This window comes from Oryzias latipes, chromosome 6 (genome assembly GCF_002234675.1).
Source record: "Oryzias latipes chromosome 6, ASM223467v1".
Taxonomy (NCBI): domain Eukaryota; kingdom Metazoa; phylum Chordata; class Actinopteri; order Beloniformes; family Adrianichthyidae; genus Oryzias; species Oryzias latipes.
Window position 1 is genome coordinate 24,623,021 of NC_019864.2, and position 22,183 is coordinate 24,645,203.

General features: G+C 40.7%; 1 protein-coding gene across 2 annotated transcripts in view; it reads right to left on the reverse strand.

Moving 5' to 3' along the window:
- necab2 (N-terminal EF-hand calcium binding protein 2) overlaps window positions 1-22,183 on the reverse strand; it is a 142,836-nt gene that overhangs the window by 78,597 nt on the left and 42,056 nt on the right. For both annotated transcript variants that reach the window (XM_023955968.1, XM_023955967.1), the window contains exons 4-5: window positions 20,910-20,935; window positions 20,638-20,735 (exon numbers count right to left, since the gene is read on the reverse strand). In XM_023955968.1, coding sequence (XP_023811736.1) covers window positions 20,638-20,735; window positions 20,910-20,935 — 124 coding nt within the window. The remainder of the gene's footprint in view (window positions 1-20,637; window positions 20,736-20,909; window positions 20,936-22,183) is intronic.

Consider the following 22,183-nt stretch of genomic DNA (forward strand, 5'->3'; position numbering starts at 1 on the left):
AAAAAAAGAATAATTTTCCATGTACACAACAGCAGACCTCACGACTGTGTTTAACAGTAAAAGAGTATTTTAAAAACACAATATATAAGGAAACGTAACTTGTGAGTAATTTAGAAAACAAATCAGCGAGGCTGATCAGAACAAAAGGTTTCAGTTTGCTTGGGAGCTTAAAGACTGAAGTCATGAAGGAAAGGTCACATGTTCTGATGAGACAAGACTGTAGCTGCATTAATACTGAACGCATCAAATTCGCTGTTCGATGCTCCTCCAGAAATGTGTTCATGAACTTGATGCTCCTGACGTGTGGGAGGAGATACCACCACATTTTTTTGCCTCATAGCTACATGGAACCATCAACTGTGCATCTAATTTACAATGTATGGAATACATGGATGCTGTTGAGAGATCAGGTTTATTTATTTTAAGGATCTCTACAAACATTGGTGATCATGTCTTCATGTCTGGGGTCATGAGATCGTTCAGAGACTCTCCCAGTACGGTGAGGTTCACCCTCTACTGCAGGAGCTCCTACTGCCGCCTCTCCGTAACCCGGTTTGATGACTTGCTGTCCCACATTATTCAGAGGAGAGAAAAAGTAAAAATAAGAATAAAATTATAGGAACTTTTCAGTATCGTCTCGATGCAAATGCAAAATATATCAGAAAGTTTAGGAGGAGAACAATAAGGTTCTTTTGGACGACATCCGCTGATCATCAGCACGTCACGGGCCAAAGCTGAGTCTCTGATTGGTTGATGCAACACGTCTTCTTTGCCAATGTTCAGATATTCAAGCTGTGGATGCAGCGGGACGGCCTCAACGCACTATGATACCTGCTAACAGACTGCTGCGCCCAATGCTCAAATCACACTGCAGGACCTCTGATCCCATTATGACTGTTTCAGAGTGATTGCCTGATCTGTGTTTCTCTTGTACAGTCCCTACCGTACAAAGCTGTGGGAGCATGGATATAACACGGGATTGATGCAAGTCTGGCTTCATGAACATTATGAGTTCAAAGAATGAGGTCAGCTGACTTCCTGGATAAACGGAATGACCAGGTAAATCCATCAATGGCACTTCTCCTCCCTGATGGAATGAGCATTTCCAGGATGACGGTGCCAACATTCGTCAGGGTTAAACTGTTGACACAGTGCTGCAGGATGCAAACAGTCCTCTCACACATAGTTTGACCACTGGAGTTCAAGACACACTGGAGAAGACTAAGCAGAACCTCAATTCTCCCATCAACATTTCAAGATTTTGGTGTGAAAATCAGTGCAGTAAGGTTGTTTTACATATTAGCTTTTTATAAGGAGAATAGGAGCAGATAGGAGAGTTTTAATAATCTAATCCAAATAGAAAGCTTGATTTTCACAATAAAGCACCACAGAAAAAAACTTTCCAACATGCTGTTTTATTAGCAAAACTAGCTCAGTGGCCTAGGGGAAGAGTGTCCACTCTGAGACTGGGATGTTGCGGATTCAAATCCACGGTTAGGTCATTCCAAAATGGGGCCAATTTCTCTCTGCTCTGCAACAAGAGGTTGGATTGAGGGTTAAAAAAGCAAATGGTTCCTGAGTAAAGTTGCTACTGCTCAAATACGGAAAGCAGATTTCTTGGATTTAAATAAATGTACTTAAAACTTTATGTTGTGACTGCAGGCCGAGTGTCTTAAACATTCAACAATTAAGATGTTGTTGGCAACACCTACAGTGGGGCAAAAAGGTATTTAGTCAGCCATCAATTGTGCAAGTTCTCCCACTTAAAAAGATGAAAGAAGCCTGTAATTTTCCTCATAGGTATACCTCAATTGTGAGAGACAAAATGAAAAAAAGATCCAGAAAATCACATAATGATTGGAAATAAATGTGGGCATAATAAGTAAAAGTGTGATGTAGAGACGCTTCATTGTTTTTAGCATTTCATCTTGAAGCATACTTACAGTGGAGTTCTTGTTTTTTAGTCAGTTCCTCACAAAAGTGGGACTTTTTCCTGCATGCTTTGCTTGTCTGGCTTTGAACAATGTATGCATTTTGATTGATCCCTTCAGGATCTACCTTTATCATGTTTTAGGTGCAGAGTTTGAAGCTGCTGTTTCTGAAAAATGTTTATTTTCTTGTGTTTTGGGAGCAGCAGTGTGCTGGTATCTCTTCAAAAAAACCCAGAGAAGTATGATTCTTCTTCGATCAGTTATTAATACTTGACCCAATTCACAACACACAACACTAGCCCAGGTTTGTTAGGGATACTTGGGGACAAACAAGTAATTTTCTAGCAAGGATGATAGTTCTACATTGCATTCTTTTTGTGAATCCAGTGCCAAACACTTTCCATCACTATTATATGTAATATAGTTACACATAACTTTAGAGTTGTGCAACAATCCACAGAACAAAATAAATCTCTATAATTAAATGTCAAATATTATAAAACAGCTTTTTTTTCCATTCCTGGATCTCATGCTGCATTTTTGTGTCAATAGTCTTTCCTCAGAAGAATTACAGGGTTGTCATGTTCAGAGATTCATATAGAAAAGCCATGGACAACCCCTCTCACCCACTGTACCAGACTGTTTCGGACCTCAGCAGCTCCTTCAGTGGCAGACTGCTGCACCCACCATGCAAAAAGGAACGCTACCGCAGGTCCTTCATCCCAGCTGCCATCAGGCTGTTCAACCTCAGCCTAAGTAAATAGTTTTTATTGTTTTAGTTTTGTTTTTTATTCCACTGTACAAAAATGTATATACAGATGATTCTATATTCCTGCACATCTTTTTCCCTGTTTTTTATTTCAGAACACTGTTATTTTTGTAAATATTCTTTCTAAAATGTGTATTTGTTAATTACTGTCTGTACATACTTGTACCAAACTCCATGCTACTGTGACAAGGAAATTTCCCATTCGTGGGATTAATAAACAAATCTAATCTAATCTAATCTAATCTAAAAACTTTCAGCTGTGTTGTAACTGAAACAGTGAAAGGCTTGAATGACCATCTGTTTGTGAAACAGATTTTTGACCAACCTAACTGTGTTTCGTTGGATGTAAGGCTGTTTTTCCCCAAAGAAAAACTAAAACTGAGGATCTCAGCTTCAGGACTTATGTTCATGATTTATTTAAATTCTCCACAGACGATTGTAAAATACAAAAAAAGCAACTGAGGCTTGCTGATGCTTACCTGGAATACCTTCAAAGGGCATTGGTTATTGACATGAAAACCAAAGGGTAACTGCAAAGATTTGGTTAATTAGAAAGATTTAGCAGAAGAGGGGACGGTGGGAGTGTGGAGGCGGCTGACAGGAGGCATGCTGCCTGAGTTTGTTTCTAAACAGAAGGCGAGCTCACAAACGGGCTTCAGAACCATACAGTCTTTAGAAAATGCGCCAGTTTCATCAGCCCACAGATACCAAGACAGCGATAAAGAGATGTGAGGAGGGAAAGTGGCAATGAGAGTAAAGTGGAGTGAAGAAAAAAAAAAAAGAGGACCCCGGAGCCGCTGTGTTGAGCTTTCTGGTTCATTTGTGTGTTTTCTCCCCCTTCATTCCCTAAATTCTGCATTAAATCCCAAAGTGGATTTTTCCCCTGTTTCTGCTCTCTTTTTACCCAATTATCCATGCATCCCTACATTTCGATATCTCTTTTTTGCGCACGCCTCCTCTTTTTTCCCCCTCCTGAAGCCTCTACATTATTCATGCTCTGGGTGTTACCTCATCAGTCAGTACAACGCACGCTCTGCCAGTTAACCCTTCGTCTCACATTACCCAGTTGGCTGCAGCATAATCCTTGCTCCATTCTGAGCGAGAGGCGAGCAGGAATCTGCTTTCATTACAGAAGTGTCAAACGCTGCTGTGTTTCAAACATTTACAAGGAGTGATCATGACGTGACACACTCTGCAGCAGCTTTTCACCCCACTGTCATCAGTCAGGGACAAAATCCTTGTTAGTGGACGGTTGTGAGAAGTTTGACTTTGGAGCTGCAGGTTAGACCCCTCACTATTATAAGTTTCCATGCCAGACTGGAGCCGGTGCAGTACAGTTATGTTCAGGCTTCACTGCCAAATTACTGAACTTATCCCATTAAATATCTATTTGTTTGGTTATAAAAACTGCTCCAATCACACCTTACAGCAGCTTCTATGAGATACTACACATGTCCCTCACCTCTGCAGCTGCCCACAGTCATTGCCATCCATGGTTTCTCGACCCGTCTGCAGAGCAAGCTGCTGCTGGATGCCACAAGACCTATTTTGTTTTAATAAAGTAGTATGAGCTGTTTCTGCACAACCGGCTCCAATACATTAGTAACTGCATCAAAAGTAATGAAGCAAATGTGGATATGCATTGGTGGTTGTAATATGCAATAGAGTAAAACAAAAATTGAAGTTGAAAACTATAAAAGTAAATCAAAATAAAAGTTTTTAAAAAGTGTTATTCTTTCCAGCCAATGTCTGCATTTGTATAAATATGTAACAAAGACTTATAGGCAGGTATATGAGAGATAATTGGATACATTCATGCTAGGTTTACCTGGAACAACTTAAGATAAAAATTGTTGAAGTAAAAAAAATGTAATGAAACATTTCTGTGTTGTTCATATTTAAATAAAAAATCATGATTAGATTTTTATATATTTAAAACAAATATTAGAAAGAAAGAAAAACTCACAGAAATAATGTTAATCATGATCAAACTGAATGTTTGTAATAACTTGGACCAAAAGTGGTTTTTATTTAAAAATGTGGATTTTTTTATTTGGTTTGTTGTTTTCTTGCTTTTAGTTAGAACTTTTAAACAATTGAATGAGAATTGGGTTTGGGTACTATTATAACTTAAACTACTTTTAGTGACTGAAGAACACTGATAAGGCTTATCAATTTCTTTTAATGTGGACTCACTGCCGTGGAAGGAAATTCTTCCATACGAGTGTCTGGTAGAAAGAATTTAGGTCACAAAGCTTGTTTGGCCAACAGACCAGCCCACTGCTTCTATGTTTGACCGTTGTTCTCTTTCTGTAGTGCTGCATAAACTTGCCCTCTATGTAAAGAGAAACGTCTTACAGAAAGTTCCTCTTTTGTCTTATCAGTCCACACAATAAATGAAGATCACTCAGGTGTTTTGTCTAATGTGAGTCGAGTCTTTCTGAACCAATAGTCCATTCTTTGTAAAAAGTCTCTTTTTGATCATCAAAGTCTAAATATAATGAAGTTCTAGTTTTCTTTGTGTGTAAAGGATGATCACTGTTGTTCTCAGGAGCTCAACATCTGCAGAAATGTCTTTGAAGCTCTGTTGGACGGAATAAAATAAGTGATTACTGATGCCAAACTGTCCCAGCAAAAGATGACAGAGTTAGAGTCTAATCACATATTTTGAACACTCCACTTCTCATCCTCTCTCAGTACCCTGTCTCTTTGTATTGATCTCCTTCAATCTTCCAGTCCTCTCACCCTCCTCATCCTCCATCCTGCGAAGCTTTTGTGTACAGATATAAATGCCTCCCTGATCCTCTGCACCTTAATCTTAAGGAAGAAAGGAGAGGATGAGAAGGATGAAGTGAGGAAGCCGGTCATGCCTTGCAGGTGGAGGAAGACAATAACACTCAGATGAAAGAGGAGGAAGATGAGAGAAGAGACAGTTGAGAGGTAAAGGCGATGGGTGGGAGGAGTCAGACAAGAGGGTCATTCAGAAACGACTGAATGAGAAACGACTTGTGGAATAGATTTATTTATAAAGGACGAGTTTAAAAAGTTTCTGCCCAGAGAGAAATTCTGTTTGCCTTTAAAGCTGTCAGTTGGGGGGGGGGGGGGGGGCTCCCTTAGCAAAGACCCTTAATATACAGTTATAATGAGGGAGGCTCATTAAACCTCCTTCACACAGAACATACGTAATGAACGCTCACTCCTCTCTTTTTTAAAGATAAAGGAGGCTCTCACTCACCTCCACCTGCTGGAGACCCAATTAAAACCAGACTCTGTACGATGCTGAGAGCGCCGTAAAAGCTTTCAGGACCAGAAGACTGCAGAAATGCCAAGAAGGACATGGCTTTATGTCGGTTCCCCGGAGAGATGCAGCCGGGAAAGCAGCAGGAGATTAAAACTTTGTTCAAAGTCACCGTCAAAATTTCCAGATTATGACAACTTTTACATTTTGCTAACCATTCATTTTAATGAGTCGATTCATATCAGCCACTTTGACCAGCCAAAAGACATTGGCACTGAGGAAAATACAGGAAGCTGAGCTGGAGGTAACAGAGATGAAGATGCTGAGGTTCCGGATGGTTCAGACATGTCCCAAAGGAGAAAACAGTGAATCTATTGGTAGAAGGTTGCTGAGTCTAGAGCTGCCAGGCAAGAGGTCTAAAGGAAAACCAAAGAGGAGGCTTATGGATGCAGTGAACAATGACATGAAGGTAACTGGTGTAAGAGTAGAGGATGCAGAAGACAGGGTTAGATGGAGGAAACTGATTTGCTGTGGCGACCCCTCGAAGGGAAAAAAAGAAAGAAAAAGAAGAAGATTTGCATCATAATTTATGGTTGCCGACAATTCATAGTCGATATTCCTTTTGAACGAACCTATTTACTGACCCAAACATCATCCCTAGAACATCTTTAGCCAAAACTTCAACCAGTGTGACTCGGATAAATACCTGGATACTGACCAGTGCAGGTTAAGTTTTCCCTTCCTTGCATTTATTGCAAGATAATCACGTGTAAATTAAATATGTGTATAAACAATAAAGTAAACATTTTAGTTTCCTAAAGTTCAGCTCACTGTTGTTTTTCCACAGCAGAATAATCCAAAGGGAACATTATTAGAACATTCTACCACACTGTATGGTCACACATCTTTGCTAAATTCAAAGTGTTTCCACACATTGGACTGGAATGATGTTAAAGCACCCTGGCATCAATAGAAGTCGTCTTGAAGATCACATTTGATACTTCTATTTTTCTTCAGGGGGCATTTGATGGTTCCACAGAATAGTGAAAAACAACAAAGTTTAAAACAAATTGACATTTCAAGCTCGGATCTGTGCTGACCAGCAGGGACGTGTTCCATCATGGTCTTTCACTGACCCATCAAATCTGTCAGCAGATTTGATGGGTTTGGGACCTGCTTACAGCGGGGGATCCAACTCTCAGTTCAGCTCTTTCTTCTTCTAACAAGCTGCCTCAATGATTGCACCCCCAGACTCATCCCTAGAAAAGACCCACAAAGCGATCAGCCTCCATGGTAACAGTTGTCATGGAAACCTAAAGGGCAGACCAGGTGAAGCCAAGCAGGAGGAAGATAAAAGCCAAAAATTAAAAACTACTTTTTAAAAATAAAGCACTCTTGTTCTGTTTGGGGAAAAGATCCATTTGGATGTTTTTTTAAACTTAGATTGCAGAAAATATATTTTTTGACTTATAAACCAACAGAACTGCTTATTCAGTTACACCAGAACAGTTATTTAAGTAAAGATTTGATCTCATTAGAATCAATTTGCAGGGTCAAAATAGATCAACTTCACTAATGGTCAGTGTGAAAGGACAGTGCACAGGGATTACATTAAAGATCCAAAACATTTTTAATCCTCTTATCTTTTAGAGCTACCAAAGTGACATTCATCAAAGTCTAAGGATTTATTTTTAATCCAGAAAAACTGTGAAACCATTTGATAGATAGCTCTGATTATTGAGTTTACTTGACTGAATATGACAAAAGATAACAGTTAGAAGTTTAATGACACCCAAACCGACGTAGTGGTGTTTGGTCCATGCAGTTCATGTGACTCCTCTGCTTTTGTGTCCTTTAGGTTCACATACGAGACTGACTGGAGGTTTTAAAGTGGACAGTGGCTTGAACTTGATCATCAAATCAGTACTTAGGCAGTACTCAATCTGATTACTGAAACTTACTCTGCCAGTCTGCGCTCCAGCATTTCCAGCCGTTCGTGTTCTGCTCAAAGCGCCTTTATTGGATTCCCTCCACTGGTTTTTTTGTGCATTTTAGAAGTTTTATGAGGAGTATTTTATTTGTTTTTAACTCTTTAAATAAAACATATTTCTGATCTCTACTCTCTCCTAAAGCTACGTACACAGCTGGGATTTAAGAACACCCTAAACACACATTCTTGAACGCAAGCGTAGCCCATGGTGTTCATACTGAACAAGCAGGGAGGGGCTTCTTCTTTTTCCGTATCTACTGTTTACTAGCACACGTCTGCCACCTACAGTTGGTAGAGGCTTGGTGTGAAATGTTGAAGCGGTTCAAATCCCGTGACTCTTGATTAAGGCTTTTTCTTTCATAGCTCTATTCCAATATATGAAAGACTTGGTGTCAAATCATTATGGCCAGGCACAAACCACAATTATTAATTTATCTTCCTTGATCAATTTCTTAATGGTTGGGACTTCCATGTGTAACTACTAAATCCAAGTCCTTGACTGGTCAAAGTTAGGGGTTGTTATCGATGACAAACTGAATTGGAAGCAACACACCAGACACAAACAAACTAAAGTCTCAAAAGGTATTTGAATCATAAATAAATCTAAACATATATTAGAATACAACAGTAGATATTTTTTTTTTTTTTTTTTTTTTTTTTTTTTTTTTTTTTTAACTTGTCCTGTCCAACAGCTAGGCAAACAGATGAGAGCTGAGGGCCTCTTGTGTTGGACATATTTTATTCTAACAAGAGGGGTTATTCATCTTCAGACAAACCAAAGGTATGTCTGAATAAACCCCTTTTGTAATTGAGGCCAAACTTTATTAATTTCAATCATGTTTGAAAATCTTTGGTGTTGGACCGGACGGAAAAGGAAAGAGGGGAACAAGAGAGAGGGACGTTAGAGAGAGGGGGGGGTAGGAGGGTGATAATAGGAGGGGAAGGGGGGTAAGACCATGAAGCAGCATAGAGCAGACAGGTTTACTGGTTGTTTATCGTTACGGTACGGTTCAAATGTAGTACAAAAAGGGCGGGGCCTGTTCACACACACTCAAATATTATCAACACCCCTGCTAGCCGCAGAAATGTCCACATGTCAACATGCACACAAAACAGATAGTGTTCACGAACGCATACCTATGCCTTTAAACCAACTAGTGTGAAATCTTTCATTCATTCAATCATGCAAACTATTAGTGCAAAGGTGAGCTAACACCTGTGCTCAGGTGAGTGTTTATGTTCTTCTAAAATGGATGGTGGAATGTGAAAAGAAGGAGGAGGAGCGCCCAGCCACCCCCACACCCATACCCCCGCCGCAGCAGCAGCGGCAGCCGGAATCCCCCCACCGCCACACGGGAACTGGCAGGGAACAACCGCCGCCCGGGCGACCAAGACCGCCACCCAGGCCAGGGCCAGCAGGACCGCCGCGAGGCCCCCAGAGCCAGAGAGCAGGGAGGCGCAGAGGGAAAGAGAGCGCCGCCCCAGCCCAGCCAGGAAAGCAGCCCCCCGCCGCGCCGGAAGAGCCCAACGCAGGGCCCCACCGGAGAGGGACGCCCACAGCCCCAGACGAGCACCCCACCACCACCCAGGAGTTCCGGGCATCCCCCCGCCCCGACCCCAGGTACGAGCCAGGACCCCCCAAGGGAGACCCGCTCCGCACTCCAGGCAGCCACCCACCCGGCCCACGGTTGGTCCAGGTAGGAGCAAGGCAGGGGCCCGCCGCCCCCGCCCAGGAGGGGGGAACCCCGGGGAAAAAAGGGCGGCCCATAAGGGATGTTATAAATATGGCCCGACCAGGCTCGGCCATGTTGGAAGTTTGGCGGGGCCCAGCGCCCAGGGGCAAGGACCAGGACCCACCCCCCAGGGACACGAACACCCCCGGCTCAGGTGTAATATGAACCCCCCCACCGCGCGGAGAGAGCACCGCCGGGCCCAGGGAGCCGGCACCCAAGGGACACGGCCGCCATCGCCAAGAGGCCCGCACCCCCCACCAGGGACGGGGCAGGGGACAGATGGACCCAGGTCCCACCTTCCTTGTAAAATGTGTGTGCGTGTATGGGTGTTTGAGAGGGTGTTTGTGTGCATGTGTGTGTGTTTATGTTTGAATGTATATATTGAAGGGGGAGGGGTGTGTGTACTAAGGGGGGTGCAGTTAAAATTGGCGAGTAGGGCACTAAGGGGACATCTCCTGATTACTCACAGTGATGTCCCCTCACCCTCCACACCAAGGGGCCCTAAATGTCTAAGGTGCGGTTAAAATTGGCGGGTAGGGTGCCAGGAGGACATCTGCTGCTTGCTTGCAGTGATGTCCAAGCACCCCCCCTACCAAGGACCCTACGTGTCTAAGGTGCAAATAAAACCGAAAGAGGGGGGGCCCACTCCATACGGCAACCATAGGAGGGGGGCCACTCCCAAGTAGCCCCCCCCCAAGGCGCATCGCAGGCTAAACCCCCCACCCCCTCACCCTAATATGAGGTTATATAAGGAAGGGGGTAAGTTGGGGACAGCTGGTAGACTGTCCCCCGGTGGTCAAACAGCCGTCCCCCAGCCCACCCCCAGCAAAGGGGCCAGGGCCACCCAGCCCAGGGGCCCACCCCCGGAGGCGCCGACACCCCAGGCCCGGCACCACCCACCCCACACAGAGAGAGAGGAGCCAGAAAGCGTCGCCCCCCCCCGGAGCAAGCCCAGGCCCCCACCCCCAGACGCCGGCCCTAGAAGAGCTCTGGTCAGGCCTCGACGGGACCGAGGAGGCCAACCGGCCGAGGCAACCACTGATTGCCTCAGCGGAGACCCCGACCCGCTAGCCCCCCCGACCCGTACTAATAATGGGCCCCCCCTCCCCCCCAGAACGCCCCCCCACAGGACAGGGCCGACAAGCCCCCCACCCCACCCCACCCCAGACCCCGCAGCCGAAGCGGGTGATACCCAGAGCGACCGGGGGCCCCGAGAGGGTTGTCCCGTCCCGTCCCAGAGCCAGGGAAGGGCCGATCCCAGCCCCAGGTGCAGATGGGCAGCCCATCCGGCGCCGCTGGGCCCCCCCCACCCGAGCAGGGCCCCCCGCCAACCCCCCCCAGCACAGGCAAAGGGACCACCCCCCCAAGCCAAGCCAGACCACCACCCCACCCCCCACCACGCACCCCCACACCCAAGCCCAGAGGACCACGCAGCGCCCCAGCCCGCCCCACCCAGGCACCGGACCCGACCCCCCGACCAACGGAGCCCCCCACCGCCCCCGCCAGGCACCGGAAGCCCCGACCCCCACCCCAAACCACGGCAGAAGGGCAAGGAGCAGCGACGACCAAGCCCTCCACCCCCTAAGTCATGGAGTCAACCACAGGAGACCAGAGAGACTGAATTCTTTCAAAGTTACTTGAGCTTTGGGCTGACATTTTTTCCAAGCTGATATGATCAAACAGCAGATTTCTGTGTTGACTTATGTTTATATTTTTCTTGTTTTTCCAATTTATTAAAATAGTTTTTTTGGCAATACAAAGAGTTATGAAAATGATAGATGCTAATCCTTCTTCTATATCGATGGCACTCATGTCACCAAGCACACAAAGTGACGGTGAGGCAGTGATTGAAACCTTAAGCCAGACTGATACATCGGCACATACCTGCTGCCAGAGAGCCTTGACAGGAGTGCAGAACCACAGTGCGTGCATGTAGCTGTCGGGTAGATTATTATCACAGTGCTCGCAAATGTCTGAGTTACTGAGACCCATCTTGAACATCCTCTGTCCAGTGTAGTAAATTCTGTGAAGAGTTTTGAGATGGATTAGCTGCAGATTTGAACTTTTTGTCAGTTTAAAGGTGTTTAGACAAAGTTCTGACCAGAAGCTTTCATCTGTGCTGATGCTCAAATCTGCATCCCATTTTTTTGTTGGAAGGGCAATATTGTTATCTAAATTGCATAAAAGTTTGTATATTTTGGAGAGAGTTCTATTCATTGAAAAATTAATCAGAGTGGTAACTACATCTGGTAGCTTTAAATCGTCGTCTTTAATTTTATACTTTTTAGTAATACTTGATTTAAGTTGCTGATATTCCAAGAAGTTATTTATTCCATGTTTGTCTTGAAGTTCCTGGGGGGTTATGAATCTTCTATCAATAATTACGTGCTCTAGTTGTTTTATGCCCCCTGCTTGCCAAGCTGGGAAGTGAATCATTTTTTTGTTAATAAGGATGTCCGGGTTGTTCCAGATGGGTGTCATTTTGCACGGTTGAATTGATGATTTTGATATTTTGAGAAATTCCCACCAGGCTGTTAAGGTGGCATTTATATTAATGCTTTTGAAACAATCCTGTTTTTTAACTATTTGGCTAATAAATGGTAGCTGTGACAGGTTGATCTTTCCACATAACACCTGTTCCAAGTCTAACCATGAGTTGGTTTCTGGATTATTTTTTAACCATTTTAAGATATATTGTAATCTATTTGCAAGAAAGTATTTGTGGAAATTAGGTAGTTCTAATCCTCCACAGCTTTTTGCAGATTTTAAAGTTTTTAGACTAATTCTTGCAGGTTTGTTGTTCCATAGAAAGCTTGATATGGATGAGTCTAATGTTTTGAACCATTTTAATGGCGGTTGTGTGGGAATCATTGAGAAGAGATAATTAACTTTGGGTAAGATTTTCATTTTAACCGTGGCTACCTTGCCCATAAGGGACAGAGGCAGGTTGGTCCAGCGTGTTAGATCGTCCTGTATGCTTTTCAGTAATGGGGTGTGGTTTAGCTGCACCAGTTCTGATAGTTTGGGGGAAAAGTAGATACCCAGATATTTGATATTTCCTGTTTTAACTGGAATTGTGAGTCTTTGTTCCATATTCCTGTTGAGTGGTAATAAAACAGACTTATTCCAATTAATGGAATAGTCTGATATGGAGGAGAATTCATTTATGATCATTGCTGTTTCATTTACAGAATGTAAATTCCTTAAAAACAGTAATATGTCATCCGCATAAAGACTAATTTTATGATGGCTGTGTTTGGTTTTTATTCCTATAATGCTCTCATTCTGTCTTATTGCTGCAGCTAAAGGCTCAATGAATATAGCAAAAAGAGAAGGAGAGAGTGGGCAGCCCTGTCTGGTTCCTCTTCCAAGAAAAAACCTGTTTGAAGTCTGTTTATTAGTTCTAACTGATGCATTGGGGTTGTGATATAATATTTTGATCCAATTGATGAATGCTTCTCCAAAACCAAACTTATGGAGGGCAGCAATAAGGAACTTCCAATTAACTCTGTCAAAGGCTTTTTCAGCATCCAGCGATAGTACCGTCATTTCCTGGTTTTTAATGGTGGCAAAGTCTATTATATTAACTAGTCTACGGACATTATCATCCGAGTGTCTGCCTTTGATGAATCCAGTCTGGTCGAAGTGGATTATGTGAGGAGTGATTTTTTCTATTCTCTGTGCTAGTGCTTTGCAGATAATTTTTACATCTGCATTGATTAAAGAAATGGGGCGATAGCTTGAAGGACTAGTGGGATCTTTGTCTGGTTTTAGAAGAAGAATTATGTTGGCTGAGTTCATGTTATGTGGCATTGATTGGCTCTCATTAATAGATGTGACAGTTTTATAAAATGTTGGTGCCAGTTGTTCCCAGAATTCTTTATAAAACTCAGCAGGAAAGCCGTCAGGCCCTGGTGCTTTACCATTAGGCATTAGTAATAGAGCTTCATGAAGTTCAGACGGCGAGAGCGGAGAATCTAAGTTTGTGATTTGATCCTCATTTAGCCTGGGTAGGTTTACATTATTAAGAAATGAGTCAATACTTTGCTCTGACGGATTGATCTGCGGTGTGTACAGGTTTTTATAAAAGTTTTCAAATTCGTTATTAATTTTGACCGGGTCATGGGTGACATTTCCTGTTTGGTCCATAATAGAGGTGATTGATGATTTTTCTCTGTTAATTTTAAGCTGATTAGCCAGAAATTTGCCAGATTTATTAGAGTTTTCAAATCTTTCAAGTCGCAGCCTTTGTATTTGAAATTGTGTTTGTTTATTAATGATGTCATTTAACTGCAGCTTTAAATTTTTCAGATCTCCCAGAATGTGTTCCTGTGCAGAAGCAGCATAAGCAGTCTCCAGGGTTTTGATTTTATTTTCTAATTCTAATAAATCTGCTTTCTCTTTGCGTTTTTTGTGCGTTGAATAAGAAATGATTTTCCCTCTCATGACTGCCTTTGCTGTTTCCCAAAGAACGCACGGTGGGATGTCTGGAGTATTGTTGAAGTCTAAGAAGGTTGCCCACTCTTTTTTAAAGAATTCAAGAAATTCCTGGTCCTTTAACAGAGACGTATTAAACCTCCAGGTTGTACCAGAGGGTGTGGATTTTTCCCTAGAAATGTTTGCAGAGACTGGTGCATGATCACTGATAATAATTGGATGGATATTGGAGCTTTGAATATTTTTTAAAAGAGAGTTACTGATTAATAAATAGTCTAAACGGGAGTGTGAATAATATAACAGTAGATATTTATTGTACTGCTCCTTAATATTACCACATTTAACCTACTGTATAGAAATTTGGGGGGTTAATTATAAGAGCTCACTACATCCCCTCTTTTTACTTCAAAAACGAGCCGTCAGAATTGTACATAAAGCTGTATATCATACAAACAATTTATTTTATCAATATAGACTTTTCAAACTGTATGACCTTGTGGATTTTTACACTGCACAACATTTATACAGAGTCAGTGGGAAATCATTACCATTCAACATCCAAAAACAGTTCTTAGAAAATGAAGGAGGCTACAAACTGAGGGGATGAAGGAACTTCAAGATCAAACTGATAAGAACCACAAAGAAAAGTTTCTGTGTGTCGGTGTGTGGCACTAAACTTTGGAACGGGTTAATTAATGAGCTCAAAAAATGTTCAAATATCCAAATATTCAAGAAGATGTATAAAGAAACTCTGATTTCAAGATATGACGATAAGAGGTGTTAAGAATCAATAGGTGTTTGAATAATTCCAAATTATTTCCCAAAATGTGTAAACTTGATTGTGGTGAAATAATCAAACATCTTTTAATCAATGATTTTTTTAATTGTAATGTGCAATAATGATTACTGAAATGTTTAAATTACAATCAATAAGCTATTCATTTTCTTTACTTGATCTGCAATGTGTAGCAATAATTACTGGTTTATTGTGATAATGTGTTCTATGACATATTGGTTAGCAATACTGTTTACTGAAATCATGAATGAATGTTTTCCAAAGGTAATCAATCATTTTGTTACTTGAAAAGAATCAGAACCGGATTACATGAATTGTAAAACTATAATTAACTAACTACTGAGAATTAACTCAGTAGGGGTGGGATTATATAAATTCACCTCTTCCCACTCCTTTTCAAGCAATAAATCACTACTTGACTTTAGTTAATGATCACTGTATTTATTTAAGCAAAATGTAATTTAAGGGACTCTTTTGTTTTGTTTTATTTTCTGTCTTTTTAAACTATGCATTTCAACATTTCTGTAACGAGTTTGATAAATATGTGTAAATTCTTTATTGCTTTGTCTACAATGCTTGAAATAAATCAATGAATCAAATCAAAATCAAATCAAAGTTTAACCTTGTTTAACTTTCAAAGCGGTTTAAATTGCAACGCGTTTTGTATTTATACACGAAAATGGTTGTAAAAAGTTGCAGAGGGATGCGTGAATGCGAGCGTTTTGAACATGGAAGCCCAGGGTGGCCACTTAAACGCACTTGAACACTTCAACCTCAGGTCAGCTGATCAGTTTCTCCTGAGGTCCAGGCCGAATCTCAAAGGGGAACGAGCTTTTAACTTCTGTGAACCAAAGCTGCGCAACTCTCACTGAACGGCCATCAAACATCCTCTGTGTCCAATTTTTTGAAAACATTTTTAGAGCAAAACTCTTGACTCAACATGAGAGTCAACTCTGTAAATTATAATAAATAACATTGAGTTGGTCTAAATGCTTCTTTAGTGGAGAAAAAAGTGGAAAATGTGTTTTGGATAGGATGAGTCTCAAATACCAAAATTTATGTGATAAAAGCAGAGTCTTACATTCATTAATCTATGTTAATAAGTGAAGGATCAGCTAATTCAGTAAAAACTCCAGAGCCTCCTGAGATGCAGGAGGCAGTCATGGCCGCTTTCACTAATTGATAACCTGACCATCAACATAATGAATTCTGCATGAAGTGAGTGAAAATCTCATATTTGCATGAATTATTAGCACGCTGGTTTTCCCTGCGGGGGCAGGACTAAAGTAATGACGCCTCGCTCACAGAACACCAACATTCCTATGGCCTCCAACAGCATTTCCAGCTGCTCACAGCAAACCTCTTCCTGCAGAGAGCTGCATTTGTGAATTATATCCTTTTGTGACAATAATGGCCTTGAAAGCTTCTGAATTGAAAACTGTGAGATAATGTATTCCAGGAAGCCTTTAGTCTGTAATTCTGTTTATCCTGTCTGACAAAGCAAAGACTCGACTGGGTTTTTCCCGTTACGCCGAGTCAACCCTGCATAAATTTCACTTCAATATATGTAAACCTACCATTTCCAAAATCAGTGGAGATAGATGTGAGGTCAAACCTTTATCATTAGGTTTCAGGAAAGGCCAGGGCTCAACTTTCTCATACCATCGGCCTTTCATGTGGCAGTAGATATTATTTTAATACTTTAAATTAAATGCTTCAGTTTAGCAGCTGGAGAGGAATTTTGAAAATTTGAAAAAATTGTGAATGTTATGTTAAAACACACAACATCTTTCATGCTTTATTGTTAAATAAATGCCAAATCGGCATTTCTATTTCTGTATTATCCTCTGCAAATCGATTATCTTTTAGCAGCATTTCAAACTGAAGGATGCCAACAGGGTTATGGACTGATGCAGGAAATCCTCCATAGGAAAAAGAATAGAATTCATGGTTTAATCAATTACAAGTCATTCACTTGTTCTAAGTAGAACAAATTATTATCCTACTACCCCTGTGTTTTACTGTTGTTCTTTGTTTTTTTATGCTGACAGTTTGACTCTAGAAATTACAGGGCACATCTTCCAGAAAGGTTCTCTTTTGACTCATCAATCCAGAGAACACTTGTCCAAGGGTTTTTGGGACAATCCAGGGGATTCTGTCAAATCTGACACAAGTCTGTTTTGTTTTATTGTTATAGATTTTTTTCATCCTTTCACTCTCCTATGGGTTTATTTTTGACAGTTCACGAATGATGAATCACAAACTCTGACCCTGAGTGAAGCCTGCTGTTTTTCTATGTTCTGCTTCTTTCATAAGCCTTTTTCAATGGTATGTCACTTCTGCAATGGCTCTTCTCATCACGGTTTTCTGTATGAGTAGTTAATGACAAGTGTCTGTGTGTGTTTTTTTCTAGAAACCTGAAACTGCAGAAATGTGTTTGCGAATAGACAGTAATATGTCAGTTTTTTTTTTGTCTGAATAGGCTTTTTTTTTTTTAAGATCTTTGTTTTTTATTCAGCAAAAATTTCAGTGCAAGTCAGGCAGGGCTGGCAGTAAGTACTAATTACAAAAGAATTAGATTACAGTAACATATTAACATTTTGATGTAACCATTTAGTGTCAAAGTAGTAAATTTTAACCTGCCATATTTTTGGTTTAATTTGTCCTAGTTTTCCTGAGGCACACAGGTTTGATTTCCTTTTTTTCAAAGTAGATAAACATTTTCATACTTATAAACTAAACAGACTAAAGCAAAGGTTGCTCTGCAGCAACAGTCCTGCCCACAACGCAGAGGTAGATTTGCTGCCGCTCTGCAGAATCTATGTCCTAGAAGACAGCACAGGTTTTGGCTAAAAAAGGCATAATCCTAATTAAAAGACCACTGGGAACGCTGGGTCTTAATGAAGTAGCTGGCACATGACAGTTGTCAGGTGATACTTCCCACTAAAAACGTAATCGTTAAAAAAAACCCAAGTAGAGTTGTTTTAAACCCAATTCAAAGATTAAAAAATAAATGACCTTTTTCTGGATTAAAAGGTTAAATCAAACAATTTCTACTCCAAAAAATTAGAATTGCTCAAAAAAGTAATCCAAAAATATATCTCATCATGAATAATTAAAGAATTGTGCTAACTTAAGCGAAATAAACCAAGTGGTTTAAGCTTACTCAGCTTTTGAAACAGACCGAATAGGTTTAGACATTATTTTCTTTAAATAAGTCAAACACCAGAAAGAGTCTTTTTCCAAAAAGAGCCATAACCCTGACTGTTTTTACACACTGCGTCTTTTACAGTTAACAGTGAACATAATGTCTGTTTTGCAAATGATTACCTGAGTGTGTGTGTGTCTGTTATGGTGTGTATGTGTGTGTGTTCTGGGATAAGGGGCAGCGTGAATGAGAGCGAGGGGGAAGATAAGAGAACAAGTGATACAGCGGTAGAACAAGAGAGGCACACAACTGATTGATTAAACAATGGCTGCTCATTAGAGGGAAACTAGCTGCAGGTTGTGTGTGTTTGTGCGCTGAATCGCCTGCCTCAAAACGGCAGATAAAGACAGAGCTGGGAGATAGACGCACACACGCAGAACCCACGAGCATGAAGATGAGTGTGGCTGTGGACCAGCTGCTAAATATAGCTCATGGGGGAACTAGGATAACACATTACTATGCCTCCATCTGACATACACACACCAAAACACAAACGCACACACACACAAATGCATACACACAGGGCTGAAGAGTCTGCTCTTGGAATACTGGAAACCTGATGTGCCATTCTTCTCCTGCACTCCTTAAAAAGCACATAGCCGCGCGCACACACACACATACACACAGGAACAAACGCAGATTCCACCCGACACAGGCTCACATCATCACATCCAGTCTGAGCGTGCTCAGTATGCATTGTCCTGTATGTCGAACGGGTTGTATGTGGACTCATTCCATATACTTGGTTGCAGAGTGGGCAGGGTGTCAGGGACTGACTTTAATAAAGCCAAAGTGAAATGTGTGCCTTCTCGCTCTGCCACAAGCATTTTCTGTCTCGGCTTTAGACCTTCAGCAGCAACACAACTCTCACTGTCAGTAACACAATGTTGTCGCCCATTTTTATTACTATAATACAACCTCCGCGCCTTGCAACTGTTATACATCAGCACACATATCACACTTTTGCAAGGAGAATAGCAGCTCTGAGTATGCATTAAAGAAATATGTGGTTTGTTCCATTTTTACATCAAGTTTGCCACAACCTAAAAAAAAAACTTCAAAACCTAATTTTGTATCGACTTTTACTTTAGATTCAGCTTTGGGCAAAGTAAAAAATAAAGATTGCTGCATTTACTGCTGAAGAAATTCACAAAAATAGTGCACAATGAGGACCCATAAAGGACATTATTCTGAATTTGAATGTAAACACAACTCACGTTTGCTCATTAAATACTGTAATCAAAATGTGTTTAAACATAAGAATTAGCAGCTCTTTCATTGATAAAATTACCATGCACCAATGAAAAACTACTATCAAACAAACCAAAATATTCTCAAATGTCCTCCTGCATTTATGAACAGACACGCTGAATGTGGTCTTGGTGTGAAAAGGACCCATTCAGGTCAAAACTGTTTGCATGGGGCAGTCTAGGAGCAGCAGCTGCAGTGTTATAGATAGATGTGGACTCCACTCGGCTGTGCTGCAGCCGCTACAAATATTAGTTCAGATAAATAGGACTGAGCAGACAGAAAGTCTTTATGGATGAATGGCCTTAATTTTCAAAATTAAACCCCAAGTGCTGACTCTGCATGTTAATTTTGGGTAAACTCCAGATCTTCTAGGCCTACCAAATGGATATTTCTTGGAGCCAAAACGCTTCTGAGATTAACTTTGAGTTTTAAATTCCTCTAATTACTCTTAAAGCACATTTACAGTGGGATGTTTGCACCACACCAGAGTTCATTTTTTCGGATAGTCCCCTTCTATCTGTCTCATCAGTAATAGCAGTGTAGTAAGTGAGTGTGCATTAGTGACCAAGCTTCTTGAAAACAGACAAAAAGTGTTTTGCAAAAGTAACATGACAATATTGGAGTAGAATCTATTTGTTATATATCTATGCATGTAAACGAAACTATATATTTTAAGAACTTTGCCTCAGAACACCAACTAAAGTCTGTTGTGTAGCAGATGATCAAATTATGTGCCGTAAGCCTATTCTAATGATAAACTACCACGAAAATGAATAAACTTAGAGAAATTAACCAAAACCACAAACCCATTATTTATTTAAATATATGTTTTATATTCTTTAAAGCCAAAGAGCTGTAAAGAAGGAATGAAAGAGTTGCATGTTGCCCTGCTGCTTAAACTGAAATACCCATATTTAGACACTTATGTCATTTAATATTTGGTAGCGAAACTTGCGTTTTCCATTTTTTTATGCTGCTACAGTAATGGTCAGTGGACCTTGTCCTGAAGCTCAGCCTCTTGAAGATTTTAAACAAACATTCTTTCTGCTTCACTACACGACACTCGCTTAACGTATTTACATTTAGGGTAAAAACCCAACTTTTTAACGAGTAACCCTGCCTCAGGGAACATAAAGCACAGCTTATTGGTGCATTATTTAAATATTTGCCTTGGGCTCTGTTTTTCAGCTTTTCTGCTACAGTTGATATTGTTTTGAGGCTTTATAATACCAAGATGAATGAAGAAGGTGGAGAAGAAAACTTCATCGGTTACTCCAAATTTACCTTTTTGGTGAAGTCCATGGCTTTGAGAATGGAAAGGTTGAGTGTTTCCAATGAGGCCAGAACTCCTTCATAGTCTCCCATGTGCTTGGCAAAGTAGTCTGTTTTCACAAACAAAACATCCAGTTTTTGAGTCAAACTGTGCAGCAAAAGTATGCCATTAACTCTGCTGCTACAAAAGAGCATATACTTAAGATTAAAATGGTCATTTTAATACTGGAGGGGGTCAAGAACAGTGACATGGATGTTAATGTGAGTGTGTGAAGTGTACTCACCACAGAGTTCCTTAGTGTCTACATTACTATCACAGCAAGCAGAGGACCAGCAGAAGGACAGAGAGGAGAGGTGAGAAGTAAGGAAAGTGGGGGGAAAAAAGAAAAGAAAATGATGCATCAGAGACAAGGAGAGGTTTTTAGCATGCAGTCTTACAAATTCTAACGAGTACACTAAACTCGCACACACCAACACAAAAGAGAGTCAGAGTTTGGCAGGCGGGGAGCGATCCAACAGGATTCTGACAGGAGTCTGAATCAGTCCAGCGGCATCACTCATGCTCGCTCCACCGGATGGGGAGTTATTTGGCAGCAAATTCTTCACTGCTGTGAAATGAGACTTTGCCTGGTTGAATGATGGAGAGAGTGAGAAAGAGCACAGACAGGAAGGACTGACTAAAGGAGGGGAAACGTGATGATGGGTGAACCAAAGAAACTCTGTGCTGGAAAACAGGAAATGCTGCCTAAATATTTAATTAGTACCAATTGAACTTCTGAATAAAGCTGTGGAGATATATATATATATATTAGGCCTGCACAATATACCGCAAATTTATCGTTATCGCGATATCAAGCTGTGCAATATGCATATCGCAAAAGTCAGCAAAAATCGCAATAAATGTTTACCTTAAATGTGCTAAAATAATCTTATGGCAGCTTGAAGCATTTAACGAATCAAATAAATCCATTTATGCATTTGACTAATCGGATGGAACCTTTCACATTGTTGACCAATCAGATGAGCCCTTTTATGTTTGATGTTTGCATCCTTCTGCGACAAGGGTCATTTGGAGTATAAATTTTAAACTGTTGCAATGAAATAGGAATGATGTTTTTGGTCGTTTTGCTATTTGTTTATGTATCGCAAATTATATCGTTATCGCAATATTGATCACTCATATCGCATATCGCAAGTTTTCCTCATATCGTGCAGCCCTAATATATATATATATATATATATATATATATATATATATATATATATATATATATATATATATATATAAATATATATATACACACATACATACATATATTCCTTGTTTTAAACTTTAAATTTACTTCTCTTTGTCAAATAATGAAAGAAAAACCCAACGTTTCTTCGTTTTGTTCCCTTTCATTTCTTTTGTAAAACACCTAGTACAACATCTTTTATTTTTGTCGTTGTGGAAACGAAAAAAATGACATTAAAATTGAAAGCTATGAGGCAGATTTTTTCTTTTTTTTAACCTAGAATTCCTAAAATTCAAAGCCTCAAATGTTTTGTTTAGAAGTCA